The sequence below is a fragment of the Aegilops tauschii genome, chromosome 1, assembly GCF_002575655.3.
Source record: "Aegilops tauschii subsp. strangulata cultivar AL8/78 chromosome 1, Aet v6.0, whole genome shotgun sequence".
Classification (NCBI taxonomy): domain Eukaryota; kingdom Viridiplantae; phylum Streptophyta; class Magnoliopsida; order Poales; family Poaceae; genus Aegilops; species Aegilops tauschii.
Genome location: NC_053035.3, coordinates 347,306,874 through 347,328,525, shown reverse-complemented (window position 1 = coordinate 347,328,525; position 21,652 = coordinate 347,306,874). Strand labels below are relative to the sequence as shown.

Here is a 21,652-nt window from a genome sequence, read left to right as displayed (position 1 = left end):
GCATTGACGGATTTTACAGGATGTTAACATAAAATGGTAGGCCATGCAGAGGAAGGCTGGGTAGCACATGTCTTTGCTTTTTTCATATATATACTTATGTATGGTGCAGATATCTTTCCTTTTTTCATCAAACGCATAACTTTTAATAATATATTAGAAAAGAAGTCAGAAATCAAAACTTACTATAAAATTAGATTGTCCTTAATGTCCTATCCATACTTTAGATCATGATGATGTCAATTGTCATGCCTTAATTTTTTTTTGTGGTACTCATTTTTTCCAAAATGCTTATGTTCTTACACATAAGCTTCATGAACTTATCATTGATTAGCATGTATCAAAATAGAACATTCACGGCGTGCACACTAACATATCTACTATTAACGTGGTTCTAGTTGTGTACTGTAGGGTACTGATCAATAAGAAAAACCATGCATATATCATTTATTTTACTCTATTCAGGAACAAATTAAAAATAATCAGCGTTTATTCGCTAGCTGGAATTTAAGGCAACGACGAGAGAGGAAGATCAAGGACAACTTCAGGATTAAATAATATATGCAAGGTACGTGCCGTATGACCTTCATATGTTTATTTACTATTCTATAGCTGGAATGTGATTATTTCTGAAGAATAAAGTATACATCGTATCGTATAACAGTGCGTGTATGGATGAAGTTATACGATACGAGATTAGCTACAGCAAAAGAAAATTAACGACGTGCACAATAACGATGAAATATTAATGAATTTATTTGTTCACTTAAATAATTCACTGAAAAAATGATCAGGAAAGCACTATGTGCTAATCATGCATTTTAATTTGCATTGCAAAATTAGGCAGTGAGAACTGTTCATCGATACAAAAGCTAGGGGTGTGGCCCAATTGTAATCTAAATAATAGTCTAATAGGCTAAAATATGTGTATAAACAATTGCCAAAAGCTAGGGATCGCCGGCGCATTGTTTCCAATGATGGGCTCCATCGCTGATCGATACGCGTGAGTGATCGTTCACTGAGGTGTCTTGGCAATTAGGATGTCGATGCAGCATATATATAAACGGATATAGTTTTAATGCTTTTTATTGCCTGCCAAATATATCAAGTCGTTTTTAAGACATAGATGATTCTTTCTAATTATAAAAAAACGTGACGGGGGCGTATCAGATCTTTCTCCTTTTTTATAGTTGAATATTTTGTTCCTAAGGCATGACATATTTACAGTTCAATCTCAACGAATCGAAAAAAAATCAACCTTTGTATAAAACCAGATATCCCGAATTAAGTACACGTACAAATAATACATACTGCCATAATGGCTACACTTAGAGTTGACAAGCAAAAAGAAAACACACTTTAACAGAAATGATTGTTCTGTGTGAATACATTATTATCCCAAATGTAGATAAAAGGACCGAGGGAAACGAGCTTTTTATTGAGCCGTGTTGAAAAACAAAGTCATCTACTGTCCATTTTTCCTGGCTATAACTGCAGCATTGACGTATGATAGTGTTTCGTCAAGTGTCATTAAGCAGGCTTCGTGGATATCTATGAAAAAACAATTTGTTAGTACTAATAACATCGTAATATAGAAAAGAACAAAAAGCCATAAAAATCGAAATAGTTTATATAACTTACCTTGAAGATGATGAACATCATCATTAATGTTGGGGGAGAACAAGAATGTGCTCTCCCTCATAGTCTCCATGCACTTATCCCTCCGGTTTACCTGTATGTACGTAACTACAATTTTCTCGAACAAACTTTCAGTGCTCTGCAAGTGGTACAAGTGACGACCAGCATGCTCTTGACTTAGGCGTATAAACAGTATCTCCCGTCTGGAATGATAAAGATATGTTGATGGTAGGCAACTATCAAATATTAATAATCATATAAAACCTCAAGTACTGATTGGAATTTACCGAAAATTCATGATGCCTATCTCAACAAAATGGACCTGCCGTCTATATACTGAATCCCACCTATGTTGTATCCTACCAGCATAGACAAGAATACCAAGAACATCTGGAAAAAATTAAGTCTGGGTGAGACAAAATGTTAAATCGATAAATATGCAAAAACAAACTAAAAGATGTTGCACCGGTAATGGTTTTGTCCCGTAGCAAGGATACGACACCAAGTTGTGGGAAAAATGGTGGACAGATTATCGATGCAATACTGTGCACCGATGTCCTAACCATGGTTATAGCATTTAGTTCAATGACAAACTCCATGCATAGATACCAGAAGTGACCATCTAGCATTTCCGTGGGGTTTATCCCGACGCTACTGAAGTCATATGTTAGCCCGGTCTGCAGAATGGTGTTGAATCGGTAAGCTTGGTTGCTGAAGGCAATTGCTTCAATCTTTGTTCCCTAGAAATATTTAAAAATTCAGATAACAAGACTTTAGAACACATGTGTATATACATTAAAAAAGGTTGCTATATTTAGTGATCACTAATCTCATACTTCCTGGTCCAGAAGTATGCAATGAAAGTATGGGTTTCCCATTGCATGCACCCTGATATGGGACTTCCACATCACCTTAGCTCGAATTATCCAACATCTTTGATAGATATGTTCCATCTGTACACTTTGAAATTCAGGTACCTACATAAAATAATACGAAATGATGGGATAAACAAACGGTGATGTCAGATAAGCGTGCATGAAGATCTGTACACTTGCCTGTTCATTGGAGGGATGGTAGGCAGGGGCATGATGGGATCCGGTGGATTCGCCATCACCCTCCTCGAGGGCCTCGAGCTGTACGGTATCACCATGGTCAGGAAGCTAATGGATGAAGTGTTAAAGAAAGATAGAGGGGCGCACGGGCACGGGTAGTGGCATTTATATATATAGTCCAAGGGGCCCACAGGCGGGAAAATCAAAATTCTTTCAATATTTGCATGTGGCCGTCTAGCGAAAAAAACCTCTACTATCGAAACTATTATAAATAGTAAGTTATGAGAGTTCTTTGGCAACAAAAAATTTATTGCTAAAACTTTTTGAATCAATTAATTATTTATAGATATTTCAGATTCTTAATCTGATTGAAATCATGTCAATTATCTCACCAGTATCATTGTTTCCTTTTCGCCTGTGAATCCGCTATATTCAATATAACAAACTGCGGGAATATAATGATGACTTCAGATTTTTAGTTAGGAACGCAATAATTGGATATATCAAAATAATTAAGGTGATAGTGCGTTAAGGTAAGTGTAGTCACACAATTAATATATTACCATGGATTCGCCAATATTTCGTCGATTAAATATATTACCATTAATTACCAACATGTAATCAATTTCAAAAATTGATTATTTACTCAGCTTTTATTATACTATATGTTTTTTTTAAATCCCAACATATTTGATTTTATAACATGTGATGAGACATCGTTGTGTTACTTTGCAACGACTATTTTACGGGCATTTTAAAATAGTAACAAAAAATTAAATCGAAGTTATTAGCAATAGTACTAATTTGTTCAGTCGGTCTTTGATGGCTTGTTCAAACAGGAAAGAGAACATTTACTTACATTAACACTGGCATGTTGAATACTGTTTTCTTCAAATGCATTAACACTTCATTCAAGTTTGTGCCAGCTGTAACATTTACTTACATTTCCTTGTTCAAACAGGAAAGAGAACATCAAAAAATAAACATGAATTAGGGAAATAAATAAAAAGAAACCTATTGAGATCAGCTTACAACTCTTTCTTGCATTTCATGTGTAATACCTCATGTATATCAAAAAATATAATTGGACTACAAATCATTCAGTCCAACACAGCATTGCAAAAGATCATATTTATTATTCTTTTTCATCACAACAATCTGTATAACATACATACGTACATATGAGAAATAGTAGTAGAAGTACACGCTCCCATAGCTAGGAAACAACATAAATTTGTGTATTTATGCGTATGCATTAGCAGCAACGGTATTACACACATGCACTATCTGTTTATGCATTAGCAGAAGTAACACATCAGCGGCATCATTCGTTAAGAAAAATTACGCTTGTAGAAAATCTATATCAGCGATGATGGTGTATACATACAAATATTTTAGGTCTGAACTATTACAGATGCACAATAAATTCATGATGGTAAATGAACCAATGCAAGAAAATAATATGTAACCTGAACTGAACTGTTAAATAATTAGTTTAGATACGTGAAAGTATCAAGTATTCTATTTTTTTTCCAAATATTGTACACTTCAGCAATCAGACATGTGAGTTGTCACATTTTTTCAAAGTCGCACGGGCATATAAACTTATTCGCATGTACGCAGGCTAGCTTTTTATTATTTATTTGTAGTACATATGCAAAATATATATTCACAAGCTTCACAAACTTCCCTCCTGCGTGTGTTGGTCTTATAATTCAGACCAATCAGAATATTATAGTTCTGACCTAGCAGATGATTGTAGAGGATCATAAGGACGTCCATAAACTTACATTCAAACATACTATCAAAATACCAAAATAATAAGAACAGATATGTTAATTTGCCGTAATACAATAGTTTCATTGGATGTTCCAGGTCTTTATCCTGCCAATCACTATATCTGAATCACATATTACACATGAAAAAGTACGCTTGTAGAAAATCTATATCAGCGATGATGTTGTATACATCCAAATATAAAAATACCAAATAAAAAATATATGTAAAAGAAACGAAATTCAGCATATCTTGACCATCGCAAGAGTAAATGCTCTGTCATTACTAAACCTGCCAGTCTATTAAGACCGAACTTCAGCCTGTAAGGACTTCCTTGTAGACGATGTTCTTCATCGAGGTCAGTAAGGACACAGTCGGTCTTTTTCGCTTCTTTGGATTGTCCTTTAGCTTGTTGGCCTTCTCCTTCGGCTTCTCCTTCTGAATGAGTATCTTTATGTTTCTCTTCGCGGTGGCTCGAGACAAAGCAACATAGAGCTGACCATGAGAGAACACGGGATTGGGTAGGTAGACACCAACTATCGGTATGGTCTGCCCTTGAGCCTTGTTAATGGTCATAGCAAAGCTAAGCCTTATAGGAAATTGCTTTCTCTTAAACTTGAACGGAAACATGTCGTTTTCAGATGGGCAGAGAGGTATTCGAGGAAGGAAGACCCTCCTGCCAGCATGTTGACCAATCATGATTTCTGCATCAATGGTGTTCCTCTCAAAACCTCTTACAACAAGCCTACTGCCGTTACACAGTCCATTAGCTGGATCAATGTTCCTTAGAAGTATGACAGGGCAGTTCAGCTTTAGCTTGAGTGCATGCGGAGGAAGACCATTAGGAGTCAATCCATTAAGAAACTCCTGAGCGTAGTAGCCATATGGGTCGTCCTCTGCAATGTCAAAGCTATGGTAGATTACTTCATCTCCATGAAAACGGTCTATCATGCGGATGTTTATCTTGTCGACATTGTCGTTTGTCATGGAAAGGATTGCTCGAGATGTCATGTAATTGGAATCAGACATGTTGTCATCTAGACTCGGAAACACGTGGTCAATAAGTTTCTCCAGGTCGTCAACCTCGCCTGTAGACGGCAGACAAATATCTTCAGGGAGTAGTATGTTGCCTTGATCGTCTACATCCTCAGTGCCATTGCCGACCCTTAGCAAGTAATCTGCAAACACAACAGTCTTTCCTCCAAAGGGTCGGTCACGTATTCCCATGATGTCGCGCATGCTGTTGTCCAATGCCTCTACCGCTTGTCGCTTAGTCATGCTGGCCTCGGCCCATATTATCAACAAGGCCATCCTTAGGAGCTTGGTGGTCCCACTCTGCTTGGTGAAGCTGCACGAGGCTCCATCATCGCAACTCAATGGGATCTTGAACCTCGAGTGGGCAGTCCTGCCGCCAGGCATGATAGAAGCGGCGACGCCGGACGTCGCGGTAGCGATACCAATCTTGCCTTGGCTCCTCACCTTGGCAAGCATCGCCCTATATAGGAAGGTCTTCCCTGTACCTCCAGGGCCATCAACAAAGAATACACCCCCATCACCGCGTTCAACAGTCGTTAGTATCTCGTCGTATGCGGCCCTTTGTTCCAAGTTCAGCGAAGATACCAACTTAGTGTCATCCATGTCAAACTCAACGGTTGTTTCCTCGATGACCTCTCTTGCCTCGCCCTCGGTTGGGTCAAACGCATCATCTATGGTCGGAAGAGCGAAATCAACAATATCTTTACCCATGGACTGCAACATACCCCTAATGTCTAGCAACACTATCTGCTCCACCTCGTCAGGGGACGTGCGTGATCGACGATAGTCATCTGACATAGGCTCGAGGTGCCTATCCCATAAACCACGCACGTCGCCTGGCTCGCAGTGCACCAAGATGGTTGCGAAGAGCCTCCTAAGAGAACATGGCATCGCCCACTGCTCAGCCTCAGTAAGACAGTCGTCGAGCGTGTTGTCTGCCTCGATGAGTCCCAACCTTTCAGCAGCCTCTCTAAAGCTCCCACATAGCATGCCGTCCACGGTGAGCAAGTCGTCAAAGGATGTTTTGCCCGTAACATGGTTTAGCTACACACGCAGATAGTATCGGTCCCCCTCGGCAGGATTGGCAGACACGACGCGACCTATTTGAAAATGCTCGACCCGCGGCTTCCAAAACTTCTTTTTCTTCTGCCACGTGAAGCTTCCGGGAAAATCCTTGTACAATATATTTCTAGCCCGAGGGTGTTCCTGGTTAGCCTTGAAATACTCCGTTAACATGGATTTTGAAATATTTTCTGAGGCGACAACATTTTTCAAGTCAGCCTGGGCATTGAATGCGACCCTGTGCATATTCGGGAGATGAAGAGGCAACTGCAAGACAGGAGGGTAGTTGGCGCAAAGTGGAAAGCCAAATATCCTCCACATAGCCTCCGGAGGGGTGATCCACCTTGCGTCAACGTATCTCTTGATCTCATCAATGTTACCATCGGCGTCAGGCTGGTCGATGCTGAAAGAAGCCTTATCATGGCCCTTGTAAATGTACTTGTAAAGATATTTGACGGCCTTTATGCTCGAGCAGACCTCAATGTTGATGTGGCAATTGAACATCCGCAGAAGGTATGGGTTATAAGGCACAACCCATCTGTTGTCCAACATCTTCCCTTGGACCTTAGCACGCCTACCATCGTCTCTACGTCGATAAACTGGGTACGAGTCCTTCCCCTGTGCTGTGTTTTCATTGAACGACCGCGGGTATCTGCATTTGCATCTGTTTTCTTGCATGCAAACATTCTTCGGGTTTAGAGCACCGCATGGTCCGTGCATCATATGTTTTACCACCATTGCATACAATTCCGGATACTTATGCTTGTCTGGGAGCTCTGCGGAAATGAGTCGGTCATACTGCTCGGGGACGATAAGCTTATATGTTGAGTCCATGATCAACAGAAAATGTGCATGTGGGAGGCCCCTTTTTTGAAACCCGACAACATATACATATGCGACAACAACACCCAGGATGTGCTTCTTGAACAACATGTCCTTCATAGCCTCTAGTTTGCCAAAGAACACGCAAGCCACAATATCAGGTCGGTCCTGCGCCGTCTGACCAGGCAGCAACTCATTCGTTATCTCTTCCCATTTTGGATTGCAAGTCATGGTCAAGAAGATGCCAGGCTTCCCGTATGTATGTACAATTGCCATGGCATCCATATGCCTCTTCTTCATGTCGCGGTCGCCACCAGGGTATGTTCCAGGGAGAATTATTCTTACCCCAACAGCGCTTGCTCGTGTCTCCCCCGATGTGATCGCGTCAACAACTCCTTTATACAAGTCGGCACGAATCTGCGTCTGGTTCTTCCTGTACCACCTTAACCGGCAACTTTCAATCTTGACGTACATGTCGACGGCCCATTGCTGCAAGAGGCGTGCTCCACAGAGTATGGGATTAAAGATCGCAGGCCGTGTCTGCAGCATGTAACAGTAGTAGTCTCTGACAGAGACGCACAACCTGCTGTTGCCCTCTGCACATGATTGAGTACCATCAAAATGAGGATATAATCGACAAACAAAATATTATTTGTAGCAAAATGGGACGCAGACGGCATACCTGCATCCTCATCATCATCATGGACCAGTTGAGGATTTAGTACAACCTCCAAAGGAACATTACGTTTAGGTAGCTTCGGATGCCAACCTAGTTCTCCCCTTGGATAGAATAGGGGATAAGACAAAGGGTCATATGCTCCGGAGGTCACACGTATACTGTGCCTTTCGTTGTTATTACCACAAAGTGTTATCCTCCGGTCAAACCTTTTTGCTAGGTCGTTGCCCTCAACCCAAATTGCAGCAACCTCAGATGACAACGGTCTGTTATATCTTCTTTGGTCAAGCCTTTTATCGGTGTTTAGGTCTATCCTGTAATCATCGAGGTTGTCCTTGTGTGCACCCAAACTCCTAAATTGCTGGGAGTACGGGTTTTCTTTGAGTATGTCTACTAACTTCTTCACGACATCTTGGTCTAATTGCTTGGTGGCCGCCTTACGATGAGTGATGGTTGGGTCATCATCATAGAAGTATAACTGCAGATGCTCAGGACGGGAGCTAGGCCCAAACGAATGCACATTGTGGTAGATGGTGCCGTGTGCCCGGAATGTGTACACCCCAGACTTCATGTTTGTGTAGTTCTCATCAAGGCTGACGCCAAGGGTTGTGAAGGCGAAATGCCCGTTGAAGAAGCGTATGTTTTCCCGAAAATGTCTAGAATCTGCATCCATGCTTGACCATAGCCTCATCAGCTCTGGGATTGGCTCAGGTTGTTTAAGTTCGATCTGCCATTGCGACAGCAGAAGCCGTCAGTCTCAGACACTTTTTTTTTGCCTTGCAGTGTTTGCAGTTTGCGTCGAGCTTCAGGATGTGAGTCGTGTCTGGGATGTTTGTGTAGACAAAGTCTAATGGATCAACCTCGCTAGGTATAGCAGACGACATGATCGCTTCCTCTTCATCCTCCAAGGTGTCATTATCGTATCCTACGTGCATTTGTTGCAACATGATGTTCAAAACATTATTAACTACTAACTATAATTATGATAAAGCCCCACAAATTCATAGATCATAGTTGAACATACCTTCGTCGCGAAACATGTAGTACTCCTCATCCATAAAGTCGGATGGTGTCGTCTCATCGCCAGTGATGCAGTCTCGGAACCCATCGATTTCGTCTGCATTATCTCCATGGCGAATGTGACAATAGACAACGTCATGTCAGATGAGGGTTGGTGAGAATGAGCACAACAAGGTGACAATAGAATTATCATACCATTGGTACCAACAATGAAATTCGGCATGATTGTCGTCGGGTCGCCATCAGATGAATCACCGTCGGCGGCCGAGAGAGGGGTGTTGCGTGGGATAAGTTTGCTAGGTCTGGACGTGGGAGTGCGAGGGATTCTTTGCACGGGGTGTGCTTCTTTGCCGCATAAGTAGCCTTTCTTTTTGCACTTAACTCCCCCTTCTCTTTGCTGCATGCCCTCCATTCTCGCAGCGTGGTATTTTTTTCTTCAAGATCGATAGTTCCGTGCTCTAGATGTTTCCGATATGTTGCTCGCCTCCGCGCATTTGTTTGCTCCATTTGATCAGGAGTTAAGCAAGTTTTGCGTTGCTTACCACGCTGATTCCTAGGTAGTTGGTTATCATGAATGACAGCTGTACTGATTGTATTGGTATGAGGCAATACCGCCTCATCTTGTGACAATGACGTATAGCTGGACCTATTTGGGTCGGCTGGTTATACAACAGTGTAAAACGCTAATCAGTACTGCATTAATTGATCATTGATACACTTATTAAACACTTGTATCCAGAAACATTAGGAATATATATACTATCAAGAGGCAGCTGAATCAAAAAGCATTCTAACCTGATATTGTAAGGGCAGGAAGGTTATCATCTTTGTGCTTCACGGGAGCTCGCCCTTGAGCCTTGATCTGGCTATTTTTGTCGGCAAGGAGCATAGGGTGAGCTTGTACCCCATTAGTGATATCACCGAGAGCGCTCCATGGAACATTTTGCATACCTGCAATATGGTTGCAGGTGTCATTCTCACGGATTCTCAGATAATAATCATATTGTTATGAACAAAGGGAGTATATTCAATAGACGTTTGGCCTGTAATATAGAAATAGTCGTACCCGACATGTCAACGGCAGGCATATTTTGATGGAGATGCTTGCCGGCGGCGTCATCATATTTTCTTCGATAACCATCTACCAACGGAGCTTTCATCTGTTCCTTGTTAATGTCAGCATTTTCCTTGTTCTTAAGATACGTTGCCCGCCTCCGCGCATTTATTAGCTCTTTCTTGTCATCTAGTAATAGATGCATGAAGGTGTGAGAGTTGTGAATGCAGGAATGTACATTGTTTTGATTTAAAATCAAACAATCATACCAGATATTGAAAGGTCGGGTTGACTTCCATGCTGTACTTTTTCTGCTTCCTCCTCTTTTTTCCTCCGATAAGCAGCTCGCCTCTTAGCGTTTATCTGCTCCCTTTTTTCATCAGACAAGATAACTTTCTTAGATGGTTTGGAGACACGCACGACAGATCCTGTAGTCATGTGCTTGGATGTTGAACCGGATTGTGGTAAAACTTGAGGAGTTGCATTGATGTTTACGTGATTTCCTCCGTACATATGAGTCAAATCTAGAGCCTCTGGAACAAAACCAAACCAAAATGATAATGTACTTAGTATGTTAATGAACATCTGCAACACAACCTCTATAAGATAGATACGGTTCACAACGAAAGACGAATCTTGTAATACCGTCTACACTTTGTGCTACGGCTGCGGCTAACTCGTCAGTGAGACAACTGAGAGACACAAACGTTGATGAGGTTGCCGGGTTGCCCGCTTGATGTAAAAATAACCGATAGTGGTCATAACGGGTTAGTTTAGTGCTATCCGAAGAGTAGAGAGTACTGATTATGTTTTATACTAACCTAAGTTCAGTTCGGAAGGCCGCGGTACACATGTGACATCACCATCAGTGGGTTGAGGAACAACAACAACTGCGGTCTGTTCAGTGATGGACTGATCTGAAATTGGTTCATACAAGTAAATAGACGGTCTAATAATAGATGCAGCAAGCTGTGAGAGTAGTCAAAGCAGGAATGCACATTGTTTTCATTAAAAATCAAACAATTATACCAGATGTTGAAAGGTAAGCTTGACTTTCATGCTCAAGTTTCTTTGCTTCCTCCTCTTTCTTCCGCCGATAATTAGCTCGCCTCTTGGCGTTTATCTGCTCCCTTTTTTCATCAGATAAGATACCTTTTTTAGTTTGTTTGGTGACATTCTCGAAAGATCCTGTAGTCATGTGCTCGGATGTTGAGCGGTTTGGGATAAATCTTGAGCAGTTGACATAGTGTATAGGTGTATTCCTCCATCAATAGGAGACACATCAAGAACATCTGGAACAAAACAAAAGCTAAATGTTATTGTTCTTAGACTGTTCTTGAATGTCTGCAACACAACCTCTATAAGCATGATAAATAACCGAGATTGCCGGGTCTCCTTTTCAATATGTTTTTTGCTCACCTGAGTTCAGATCGGGAGGCCACTGAACACATGTGATATCACCATCAGTGGGTTGGGGAACAACCGGGTCTGCGGTCTGTTCAGGTATCGAGTGGCCTGGAGCATGGTTCATACAAGTAACTGAGATTGAAGTCACGAACTTAAGAGAATAAAATGATGAGTACTCTATCCGCACAACCTCATTCCTGGACTAATAGGGTGATTATCAACAACGTTTGTCCCAGCCATCTGATATCCTACACCTTCAGTACCCACAAGTTCATTATCCGGAAGAACCGGTTGTCCAGACGGTTCAAGTGTCAGCCCATCTGAGTGTCATTCATACAAGTAAGCGAGATCAATTCGAGAAATAAATAGTATTAAATCATGGTAAATTGACAATCCAACTGTCATAAATGGGGTACTCAGGTTGTTCTCACCATCATTTGTCCAATCCAAATTATCTGAAACAACGTCATTTAAGGAAATCACAATCGGGATATAGCTTGACATGTGCGGCATGTTTTTTAGTCAAAGATTTACCTCTAGGTACACCTGACGCTGTTGTATGTTCCGCAGATTTGCTTTGTGGATTCCCCATACTTACCTACAAGCAAAGATTTCATACTATTAACAATGGCTTGTGAACTGAAGTTGTCTACCATCAATCATTTATTTTGTTATCCCCTTCTGGACGCGCCCAGGATCCAACTCCTGGCCTCCGTATTGGGAGGTTTTATGTAAACATATTGATTTTTTTAATTGTTATGTTTCATGCACTTTCGTTTGTGAACTTGGAGACAACTTGGAGATACACCATTGTATGTTGTTCATGTGATGAGTACTGTTGCAATGGAAGAGATTGCCAAGGCTAAAAGAGAAGGTATGGTGCCTGGCCATTTGGTTCAAACAAGTTCCTCATCAATGCAAATTAAGACAGAGTTATTTTATGAACATTTACTTTCAGAACATTGGCTAGTTTCGGCTTTGTACAAAAAAAATCAGGACTGGGTCGGTCCCAGAATAACTTGTTGGGGCTTCAGAACTAAGTTGTCCCACGGGATTGATAATACCCCAAATCTAAGTACTAAGTTGATTTAAATTTTCAACACGTGTCAAATTGTGAAACAAACTGTAAGTTGATGTAAGCTCAAACTTTGCAGGTCAGAGAGTCATCGGGAAACCTGTGGTATCTGGGCTAGTCCTTGATGATTCTTGGCTTTGGGATCCTGACTTTGCAACTGCTTCAAAGTAAATAGAACACACACAATCAGTATATGTTTATGTAGCTGTGGTTCCTCTTATTTCATATCTTGCTTCTAGGTATGTGATGAGTCCTCCAATTCGGGAAGCAGGGCATAATAAAGCACTTCAAGCTGCTCTTTCATCAGGAATATTACAGGTGACACGCTTGAATCCAGAATCCCACCTTAATTTCCTGAAGTGTGAAGTTGTGGAGTCCTTAAAATAAAGCGCTTCAAGCTGGTGTTTAGCCTCTGCTTGAAGATTGTTCGAGGCGGTAAATTATAAAAGGAATATTATTTTCTGAAAATATTGTACATTGTCTACTATGGAGACGGAAACATCCCTTGAATAAGCACCGAACTGTTCTTTGTTCCTATGCAGCTTGTGGGAATTGATCATTGCACCTTCAATTCCACTCAGAAAGCTTTCGGTTCTGATGATTTCAGGAAGATTCCCAATGGCATAAATGGTAAGCCATAGGGCTTGAACAAAGGAAACTGTGTTGTGTCATTGCAAATGGAAGCTGGCTAAGGCATCTCTCTTTTCATTACTTGATCCCAGGTATTGAAGAAAGGATGCATATAATTTGGGATAGCATGGTGGTAAGTTTTGATTTCAAATGTTTTTTTTGTGATGGGTACTAAGTTGGTTCCATTGCCGGTATTTTTGTTTTCTGACTTCATTCAATATATGTACAGGAGACCGGCACAAGCACAAGCAACCAACTCAAGCCTACCATGCTCCAGCAAAGATAGTCATAAACGAGTATAAACGAGTATTTTCTGTACATAGGTAATGTGCGATTATTGAGTATAAACCTGCAATACGTACAACAAAAGTTGGATGCTGGGCGCGTACAGAAGGGGATCACGGCGTCACGTAGACGGGATCGCGGCCCCGTCTCCTAAAGCGATCCCACACCAGATCGCTTCGCGTCTCCTGAAGCGATCCCACAGCAGATCGTCGCCTCCTGAGATGTTTTTTTGTATGGCCTTCAGCATGAAATATTCAGTATGAAATAATTTGTATGAACTTGCATTACGTAGCACTGAAAGGGGAGCAGCGCCGGTTGACACCCTGTGGGTGGTCAGAAGGTGGCCGCCGTCGGATCGGGGTCGTGATCGCCGGCAAACACGACACGCGGGATCGCGGCCCCGTGTCCTCGCCCGATCCAACAGCAGACCGCCGCCTCCTGCAAGTGCGACGGCGAAGGGATGGATCCGCCGCGGCGCGGCACAGGGATGGATCTGCCGCGGCGCGGCACAGGGATGGATCCGCCGCGGTCTGGGCGTAGGGGTGGTTCGGGCGTGCGATCGGGCGGCGGCGGAGATCGATCTGCTGTGTCGGGCGGCGGCGGAGAGGGGTTTTGTTTGCACCGGGTTTTTTCGATCGAGTAAGGCAGAGGTGGTGCGATGACAAAAAAACGGCGGTGGGAGTATGACGAAAATAAACCAGCGAAAATTAACCGCGCGGACTATTCACCAAGTCGTCCATTAGGAGTAGAGATTACAATTGGGCCACACCCCTAGCTTTTGTACCGATGAACAGTTCTCACTGCCTAATTTTGCAATGCAAATTAAAATGCATGATTAGCACGTAGTGCTTTCCTGATCATTTTTTTCAGTGAATTATTTAAGTGAACAATAGAACCACCTATAATGGATATTGCATCCGCAAGACTACTAGTTCTATAAAGAATAGAACCACCCATAATGGGCAAAGCACCGGCACAAGTAAAGAAATCTTCAATAACTCCTTTCCCAATAATATTACCACTACCGACTCGAAACTTTTTAGTATGCAAGATAGTAATTTCCTCAAGAGGATCAACGAAAGCATCAAAGTTTCCCATGTTATTATTATTGCCTTCATTAACGATAACCTCCCCAGATTCAGACATGGTGAAAGAAAAGCGAGCAGAAAGAGAGGGCGAATAAAACGGCAAGGGTGAAGTGGGGGAGAGGAAAATGAGAGGCAAATGGCAAATAATGTAATGCGAGGGATAAGAGTTTGTGATGGGTACTTGGTATGTCTTGACTTGTGTAGACTCGGCAACGGTGCCAAAAATGGCTTGTTGTTGGGAGTCAAATCTTGACTTGACTTGGCGCACACCTCCCCGGCAATGGCGCCGGAAATCCTTCTTGCTACCTCTTGAGCACTGCGTTGGTTTTCCCTTGAAGAGGAAAGGGTGATGCAGCAAAGTAGCGTAAGTATTTCCCTCAGTTTTTGAGAACCAAGGTATCAATCCAGTAGGAGGTCACGCTCAAGTCCCTTGCACCTACACAAACAAATAAGAACCTCGCAACCAACGCGATAAAGGGGTTGTCAATCCCTTCACGGTCACTTACGAGAGTGAGATCTGATAGAGATGATAAGATAATATTTTTGATATTTTTATGATAAAGAGTAAAAGTAAGGAAAGCAAAGTAAACAGTAATGGAAATAACGGGAGATTAATATGATGGAAAATAGACCCGGGGGCCATAGGTTTCACTAGTGGCTTCTCTCAAGAACATAAGTATTACGGTGGGTGAACGAATTATTGTCGAGAAATTGATAGAATTGAGCATAGTTATGAGAATATCTAGGTATGATCATGTATATAGGCATCACGTCCGTGACAAGTAGACCGACTCCTGCCTGCATCTACTACTATTACTCCACACATCGACCGCTATCCAGCATGCATCTAGAGTATTAAGTTCATAAGAACGGAGTAACGCCTTAAGCAAGATGACATGATGTAGATGGATAAACTCATGCAATATGATATAAACCCCATATTTTTATCCTCGATGGCAACAATACAATACGTGTCGTTTCCCCTACTGTCACTGGGATCGAGCACTGCAAGATTGAACCCAAAGCTAAGCACTTCTCCCATTGCAAGAAAGATCAATCTAGTAGGCCAAACCAAACTGATAATTCGAAGAGACTTGCAAAGATAACCGATCATACATAAAAGAATTCAGAGAAGATTCAAATATTGTTCATAGATAATCTGGATCATAAACCCACAATTCATCGGATCTCGACAAACACACCACAAAAGAAGATTACATCGAATAGATCTCCAAGAGAATCGAGGAGAACTTTGTATTGAGATCCAAAGAGAGAGAAGAAGCCATCTAGCCAATAACTATGGACCCGAAGGTCTGAGGTAAACTACTCACACATCATCGGAGAGGCTATGGTGATGATGTAGAAGCCCTCCGTGATTGATGCCCCCTCTGGCAGGACGCCGGAAAAGGCCCCAAGATGGGATCTCACGGGTACAGAAGGTTGCAGCGGTGGAATTAGGTTTTCGTGGTGCCCCTCGGTGGTTTGGGGGTACGTAGGTATATATAGGAGGAAGAAGTAGGTCGGTGGAGCCACGAGGGGCCCACGAGGGTGGAGGGCGCGCCTGGGGGGGGGGGGGTAGGCGCGCCCCTGCCTCGTGGCCGCCTCGTTGGTTGCTTGACGTCCACTCCAAGTCCTCTAGATCACGTTTATTCCAAAAATAACTCTCCCGAAGGTTTCATTCCGTTTGGACTCCGTTTGACATCCTTTTTTTGCGAAACACTGAAATAGGCAAAAAAACAGCAATTTGGGCTGGGCCTCCGGTTAATAGGTTAGTCCAAAAATAATATAAAAGTGTATAAATAAGCCCATTAAACATCCAAAACAGAATATATAATAGCATGGAATAATCAAAAATTATAGATACGTTGGAGACGTATCAGAGGCCAAGACGGCGTCACCACCAGAGCCTTTGGCAGGCGAAGACCACTTTTGTCAGGATAAGCTGTACTAGTTGTCTGATGCGGAGCATCCTACGATCATCCCCATGTACACTATGACTATTCCCCAAGCCCCAAGTGGACATACGACGAGACCTCCAACATGTGCCATTGGACATAAGGTGAACTCTCTCCTTGTTCAACTCCCCTTGGACCCACATGAGACATGGCTACTACCTCAAACAAAGACACTTTGTGTGCCTAGGTACCAAGGAACCAACAAGGAGATGGAATGGTGCAAGATGGACACCAAGAGCATGAACAGGGATTTCCCCAGCGTAGAGAAAGAGGTACTACTGGCCAACTATCGGTCCAACTACCGGTCCACCGGTACTACCGCCCAACTACCGGTCAACTACCGGTCAAGCTTCTGTGATGAGACCGGTGCAAGGCCAGAACAGCACCAGAACAACAGCTATATCCGCTAAAATCGGTACTACCGGCCCCATGACCGGTACTACCGCCCTGCCTGCGCGCAGTTGAAGGGGTTTCACCCCATGTATCCCCCAACTTACCCCTTGGACTATATATACTTGTCCCCTAGCTCCGAATTAGGGTTAGCAAAGGATTAGCTCATGTTTGTGTGAGAGCTTTGGTCATCCACTTGGTTACCTTCTGCTCGGAGATTGCACCTCCTCGGAGAAGATCCTTCCAAGCGGATTCAAGACCCCCTCTTGGGTGGCCCCATCAAAACCTCCTCACGGAGAAGAACCGGTTACCTCTTGTATCGTCCCTTGTTGACTTTGGATCGTGTATCTCCCTTTGTGTTCATGGATCTAGCGCATGTGTGATCTATTCTTGTTGGTTGAGTGTTTCCCTCGTGATTCCCTTGCGTTTCCCCCCTCGTGTCCTTCGTGTTCATCGCGGGATCCGCTCCTTTCGTGAAAGATCGGCCACATAGGGTTCCACCCTACATCATCATGGTATCAGAGCCACGTTGATCACGATTTCGGAGCCCCCTCTCTTTGTTTTCTAGCTTGATTTTGTTGTGTTCTTCCCCAATTTCGAAAATCCCCACCAAAAATAGCCCCAATTTTTTTTGTGATTTGTTGGTGTGATGAAGTTTTGTTGGATCTGATCCATGGATTTGCTTGGTTTCGAGTGGATCTAGCATCTCCCCAAGTTTCCCCACCTTCCCTCCACGAAATCCGTCCAATTTTGACCCCAAAATCATCCATTTCCGCCCCAAAGTTCATCCCCGATCCAGATCTGAGAATTTTCCCGATACAAGCGGTACAACCGGCCCCCAAGGCGGTACTACTGCTCCCCCATCACCAGGAAGCAAAAACTGGTGCCCCAGGACGCTCCAGGAGCGGTACAACCGCCCCCCCCCCCAAGCGGTACTTCCGCCCTTCACAGATTCAGCGTCCCGTGTTTCACCATTTTACCCATAACTTTCACATCCGGAGTCCGATTTTCGCGTTCTTTAGCTCGTTGAGTAGCTATTGACATCCTCTATCCATATAGATAGGTTCCATCACCTTTTGACTCCATCAAATTTTGGAACTTTGGCATCTTTGGCTAGGGCTTCCACCATATCATCCGCATAACCACCACCGACTTCCGCAACCTAACCCAATTTGTTCCCCATTCCATTAATGGTTGTTTGAGTTGTGATTCGAGTCTCCTAAGGTGTTTAGGCTACTTAGGGACGGTTGCTTCTTCATCAACCACCACCATAACTTCCGCATAGGCTTACCCACCATACACTTCCGCCACCCCAAGTTAACACAATTTTGTTTGTGTTGTGAGTTGTGTCTCCTAAGGTGTTTCGGCTACTTGGGGACCGTGCTTCCAACTCCGACACCGTGTATAGTTCACCACCTTACCCTCCATTTCCGCACTGCGTACTCAAAACCCATCATTGCATTTCCGCAATCCCTTTGAACTTCCGCAAAACCAACACCGCTTTCCACTACTAGCATTTTGACATTTGACATTTGAGATTTTGAGTTCGCGGTTTTTCCGTTTCCTAAGGTGTTTCGGCTACTTAGGGACGAGTCTCCATCATCTTGGTATCTCCATCAAGATCACCGCCACTCATCATCGCACGAGGTCATCATCGACTTTGACCGCTTCACCATCATCCGTCCGTGGCTTACTAACGACAAACCTTCGACGGTAACCTCCATATCATCTTGGTATCGTGGTATCCCTCCATTGTATATTCCCCTTGCAATTGCATTGATAACCCCCTAGCCATTTTGCGTTACTTGCCTATCGAGACTAGCCATTTGAGTATTGCCGGCAACGTTACTTGTGCACATTAGTGATCATCCCATTCATTACTTACATACCATATCATATTGGTATCATATCATCCCTTGTGTCACAAGATTGTTCCCGCGTATACACAATTCCTATCTTGGTTTTTGCATTTCGCAAAGTGGTCATACAAAAAAAAGAGAATAAGCTTTTAAGCAAAAGAGAAAGAGCAAAGAAGCTTGTAAGCAAGTGCCATAGCATCATACCACATTGCACATAAGATTGTCATATCCGATCATATTGGATCCTCTTGAGAGAAACATCGGGAACCATACATACATAGCATACTTGGGATAGAAAGTTTATCCATTTTGCATCTTATAGGTTGTGCACAAGTGTCGTATCTGCCTATAGAGCAATCATGCTAGCGTCTCTCTTGAGTTGTGCAACACGAGCGTTTTTCGTGGATTCCACATTTTGTGCTCATTCCTTGGTTGCACGACCCCATTTATCTATTCGTGTGTGTGTTTCCGTGTGCCACCCATTGCTATTGGTCTACTTGTTTCACTTGCGAATTGTGAATCTCTTTCAACATTATTGACTCTTGCTAACATTTTGCATCAAATGTTTGTGACACTATCCTCACCGAGCTCCACCATAAGCCTTATTTGTGTAGGTGTGAGAAATTGACAAGATCGGTACCAATTATGTTATTTCCTTGTTACATCATTGAGTGATCATTGATCCATTTTCAACATCGGTCAAGGTACATTTGGTATAGTTCTTCTCTTTCTCCCACTCATTTTTGCTCGAGTTTTGTGATGGATAGGCAAGGCATTCCATCTCCGGTCTTCGACAACAACGACGGCGTGAACAACTACATCACCAAAGAGTCCATCTTCGAACTACAACGAGCATCAAAAGCCGCACATTCTACCTTGCAAGAGTGCATCGAGAACCTCTCCATCGACATTCATCACTCCGAAGCAAGGAAAAGGGACTATATAGACAACAAGCTTTCCGCACAAAAGGAGGAGCAAGATGCAAGGATGGAGGAGATTCGGGCCTTGATCAAGTCTACTTCCAATTCGTCATCTTCAAGGCGGCGACGACCAAGTCGATCATCTTCGGAGCGCCCAAGCGATGCAAGCGCAAGGCATCCACGTCTACATCTACATGGCGACCACCATCACGTTCGTGATCCACATTGTCATGAAGGGCAAGTCACCTCCAAGCATCATGTGCACGACGACGACGAACAACATCTACTACGAGCTCAAGTGCGACAACGACAACATCAACATGAAGATGCTCCACAAGCGCAAACGTACAAGTCCCAACAAGCCATACTTCACTCCAAGTCCAAGCTTTATGAGCATAAGAGAAGACCGCGAGACAAGCACCACCAAGACAGAGCTACGGCTACATCTACCACTTCGGCATCTTCGCCAAGTGCTATCAAGGCATCTTCGCCTTTAGACGTATGACATCTTCGCCTACATCCCACGAGTTCGCCTACATCGACATCTTCAACAACGAGGCGACCACCTACAAGTGAGGGCGACACTTCCATCTTCGGAAGCCCCTCAAGGAAGATGGCCGAGCATGGGAAATTCCCTTTGGTCATGGAGATGAGCTACGAGGTGCCACATCATATGGGCCTCCAACCATAAGACGGTGACAAGAAGGTTGAGCATGGGACTATCCCTTCAACCAAGGCGGCGATAGGAGTTGAGCATGGAGACGTTTGCACCTACACCTCTCCGACACCCACATATGATGAGATGTCCCAATTTCCATGTGAGGAGAGCCACCAACCCATAGGTGAGATGGGTGACTCCACCATATATGACATTGAGTGCATTTCCTATGAGAGGATGAGTGTGACCACCACTAGTCCCACACATGAGAGTATGCCACACATCCTATGTGAGGTTGAGAGCCATTCGAGTGACTCCACCAACCATAAGAGTGAGAGCATCCAAGAGGGAGTGAGTGAGCCACAACACTTAGTGAGTGAGGTAGTTGACACGGCATGTGAGGCCACTATGATTTCTAACAAATTAACCTCTACTCCGAGTGTGTTTTCTTTGGTGCTAGGTCTCCTACATGACGACATGCCTATCCTCGACAAGTCCATACCTCCAATGGAGACGATGATGGCCATGGTGGATGATGATGCACCCCCCACATGGTTCCATCAAGATGAAGATGACCACGACTTGGTCTTCACCACATCACCTACAACACATGAGCGACGCTCCAAAGGTAACATAGGTGGCAATGCTTCGCTTGTCCCACTAGTGGACTATCTTACCAATGATTGCTTGCATGATGTTGATCCACCTATTCTCATGCTTCATGCTAGTGCGACTTCCTCATGTCATGACTTACCTATTTATGATGAATATGATGATGAGCATGTTGAATTGCCTAGTTGTGATTCTATGTTCCATAGGATATCATGTGACAATTCTATTGGTCACTTCATGTTTGACAATCCATTGAACTTGTCATATGCTATGAGTGAGATCACCCATATTGCATCATTTCAATCCCAACATAGTAACTATGCATGCCCCATTAAAATAAATCCTATTTGCACTTATGGCATAGATGACGAGATGATGGTCATTGGCTTTTGTTTCTCTTGTGATGATATTGCCATGCTTCCTTTAAATGATTTGCGCAATTCATCTACTATGCCATGCCATGATCACATTGTTCCAAATATGCTTTGTTTTGGATGTTGTCAATTTTCTCCATGTGATGTTTCTACTAATACTCATGAGGAGACCCCCATAGTTTCTTCATACACATTAGGAGATTTTGATGCATTCCATATTTTGCATGATTCCCATAATTGCGTGCACCGTATGCATTCCATGAACAA

At 43.1% G+C, this 21,652-nt stretch overlaps 2 protein-coding genes across 2 annotated transcripts; one reads left to right on the top strand and one right to left on the bottom strand.

The window, feature by feature from the left end:
- Positions 1–4,778: 4,778 nt before the first annotated feature.
- Positions 4,779–6,488, bottom strand: LOC109774080 (uncharacterized). The gene has a single exon (XM_020332799.1). It carries the CDS (start codon positions 6,486–6,488, stop codon positions 4,779–4,781), a length of 1,710 nt encoding a protein of 569 aa, XP_020188388.1.
- A 5,894-nt stretch (positions 6,489–12,382) lies between these two features.
- On the top strand, positions 12,383–14,069 carry LOC120972697 (dihydropyrimidinase-like). Its single transcript, XM_073506228.1, has 6 exons — positions 12,383–12,413; positions 12,694–12,781; positions 12,854–12,932; positions 13,157–13,244; positions 13,337–13,396; positions 13,822–14,069. The coding sequence occupies exons 1-6, from the start codon at positions 12,383–12,385 to the stop codon at positions 14,067–14,069; spliced, it is 594 nt and encodes a 197-aa protein (XP_073362329.1).
- The last annotated feature ends 7,583 nt before the right edge of the window (positions 14,070–21,652 follow it).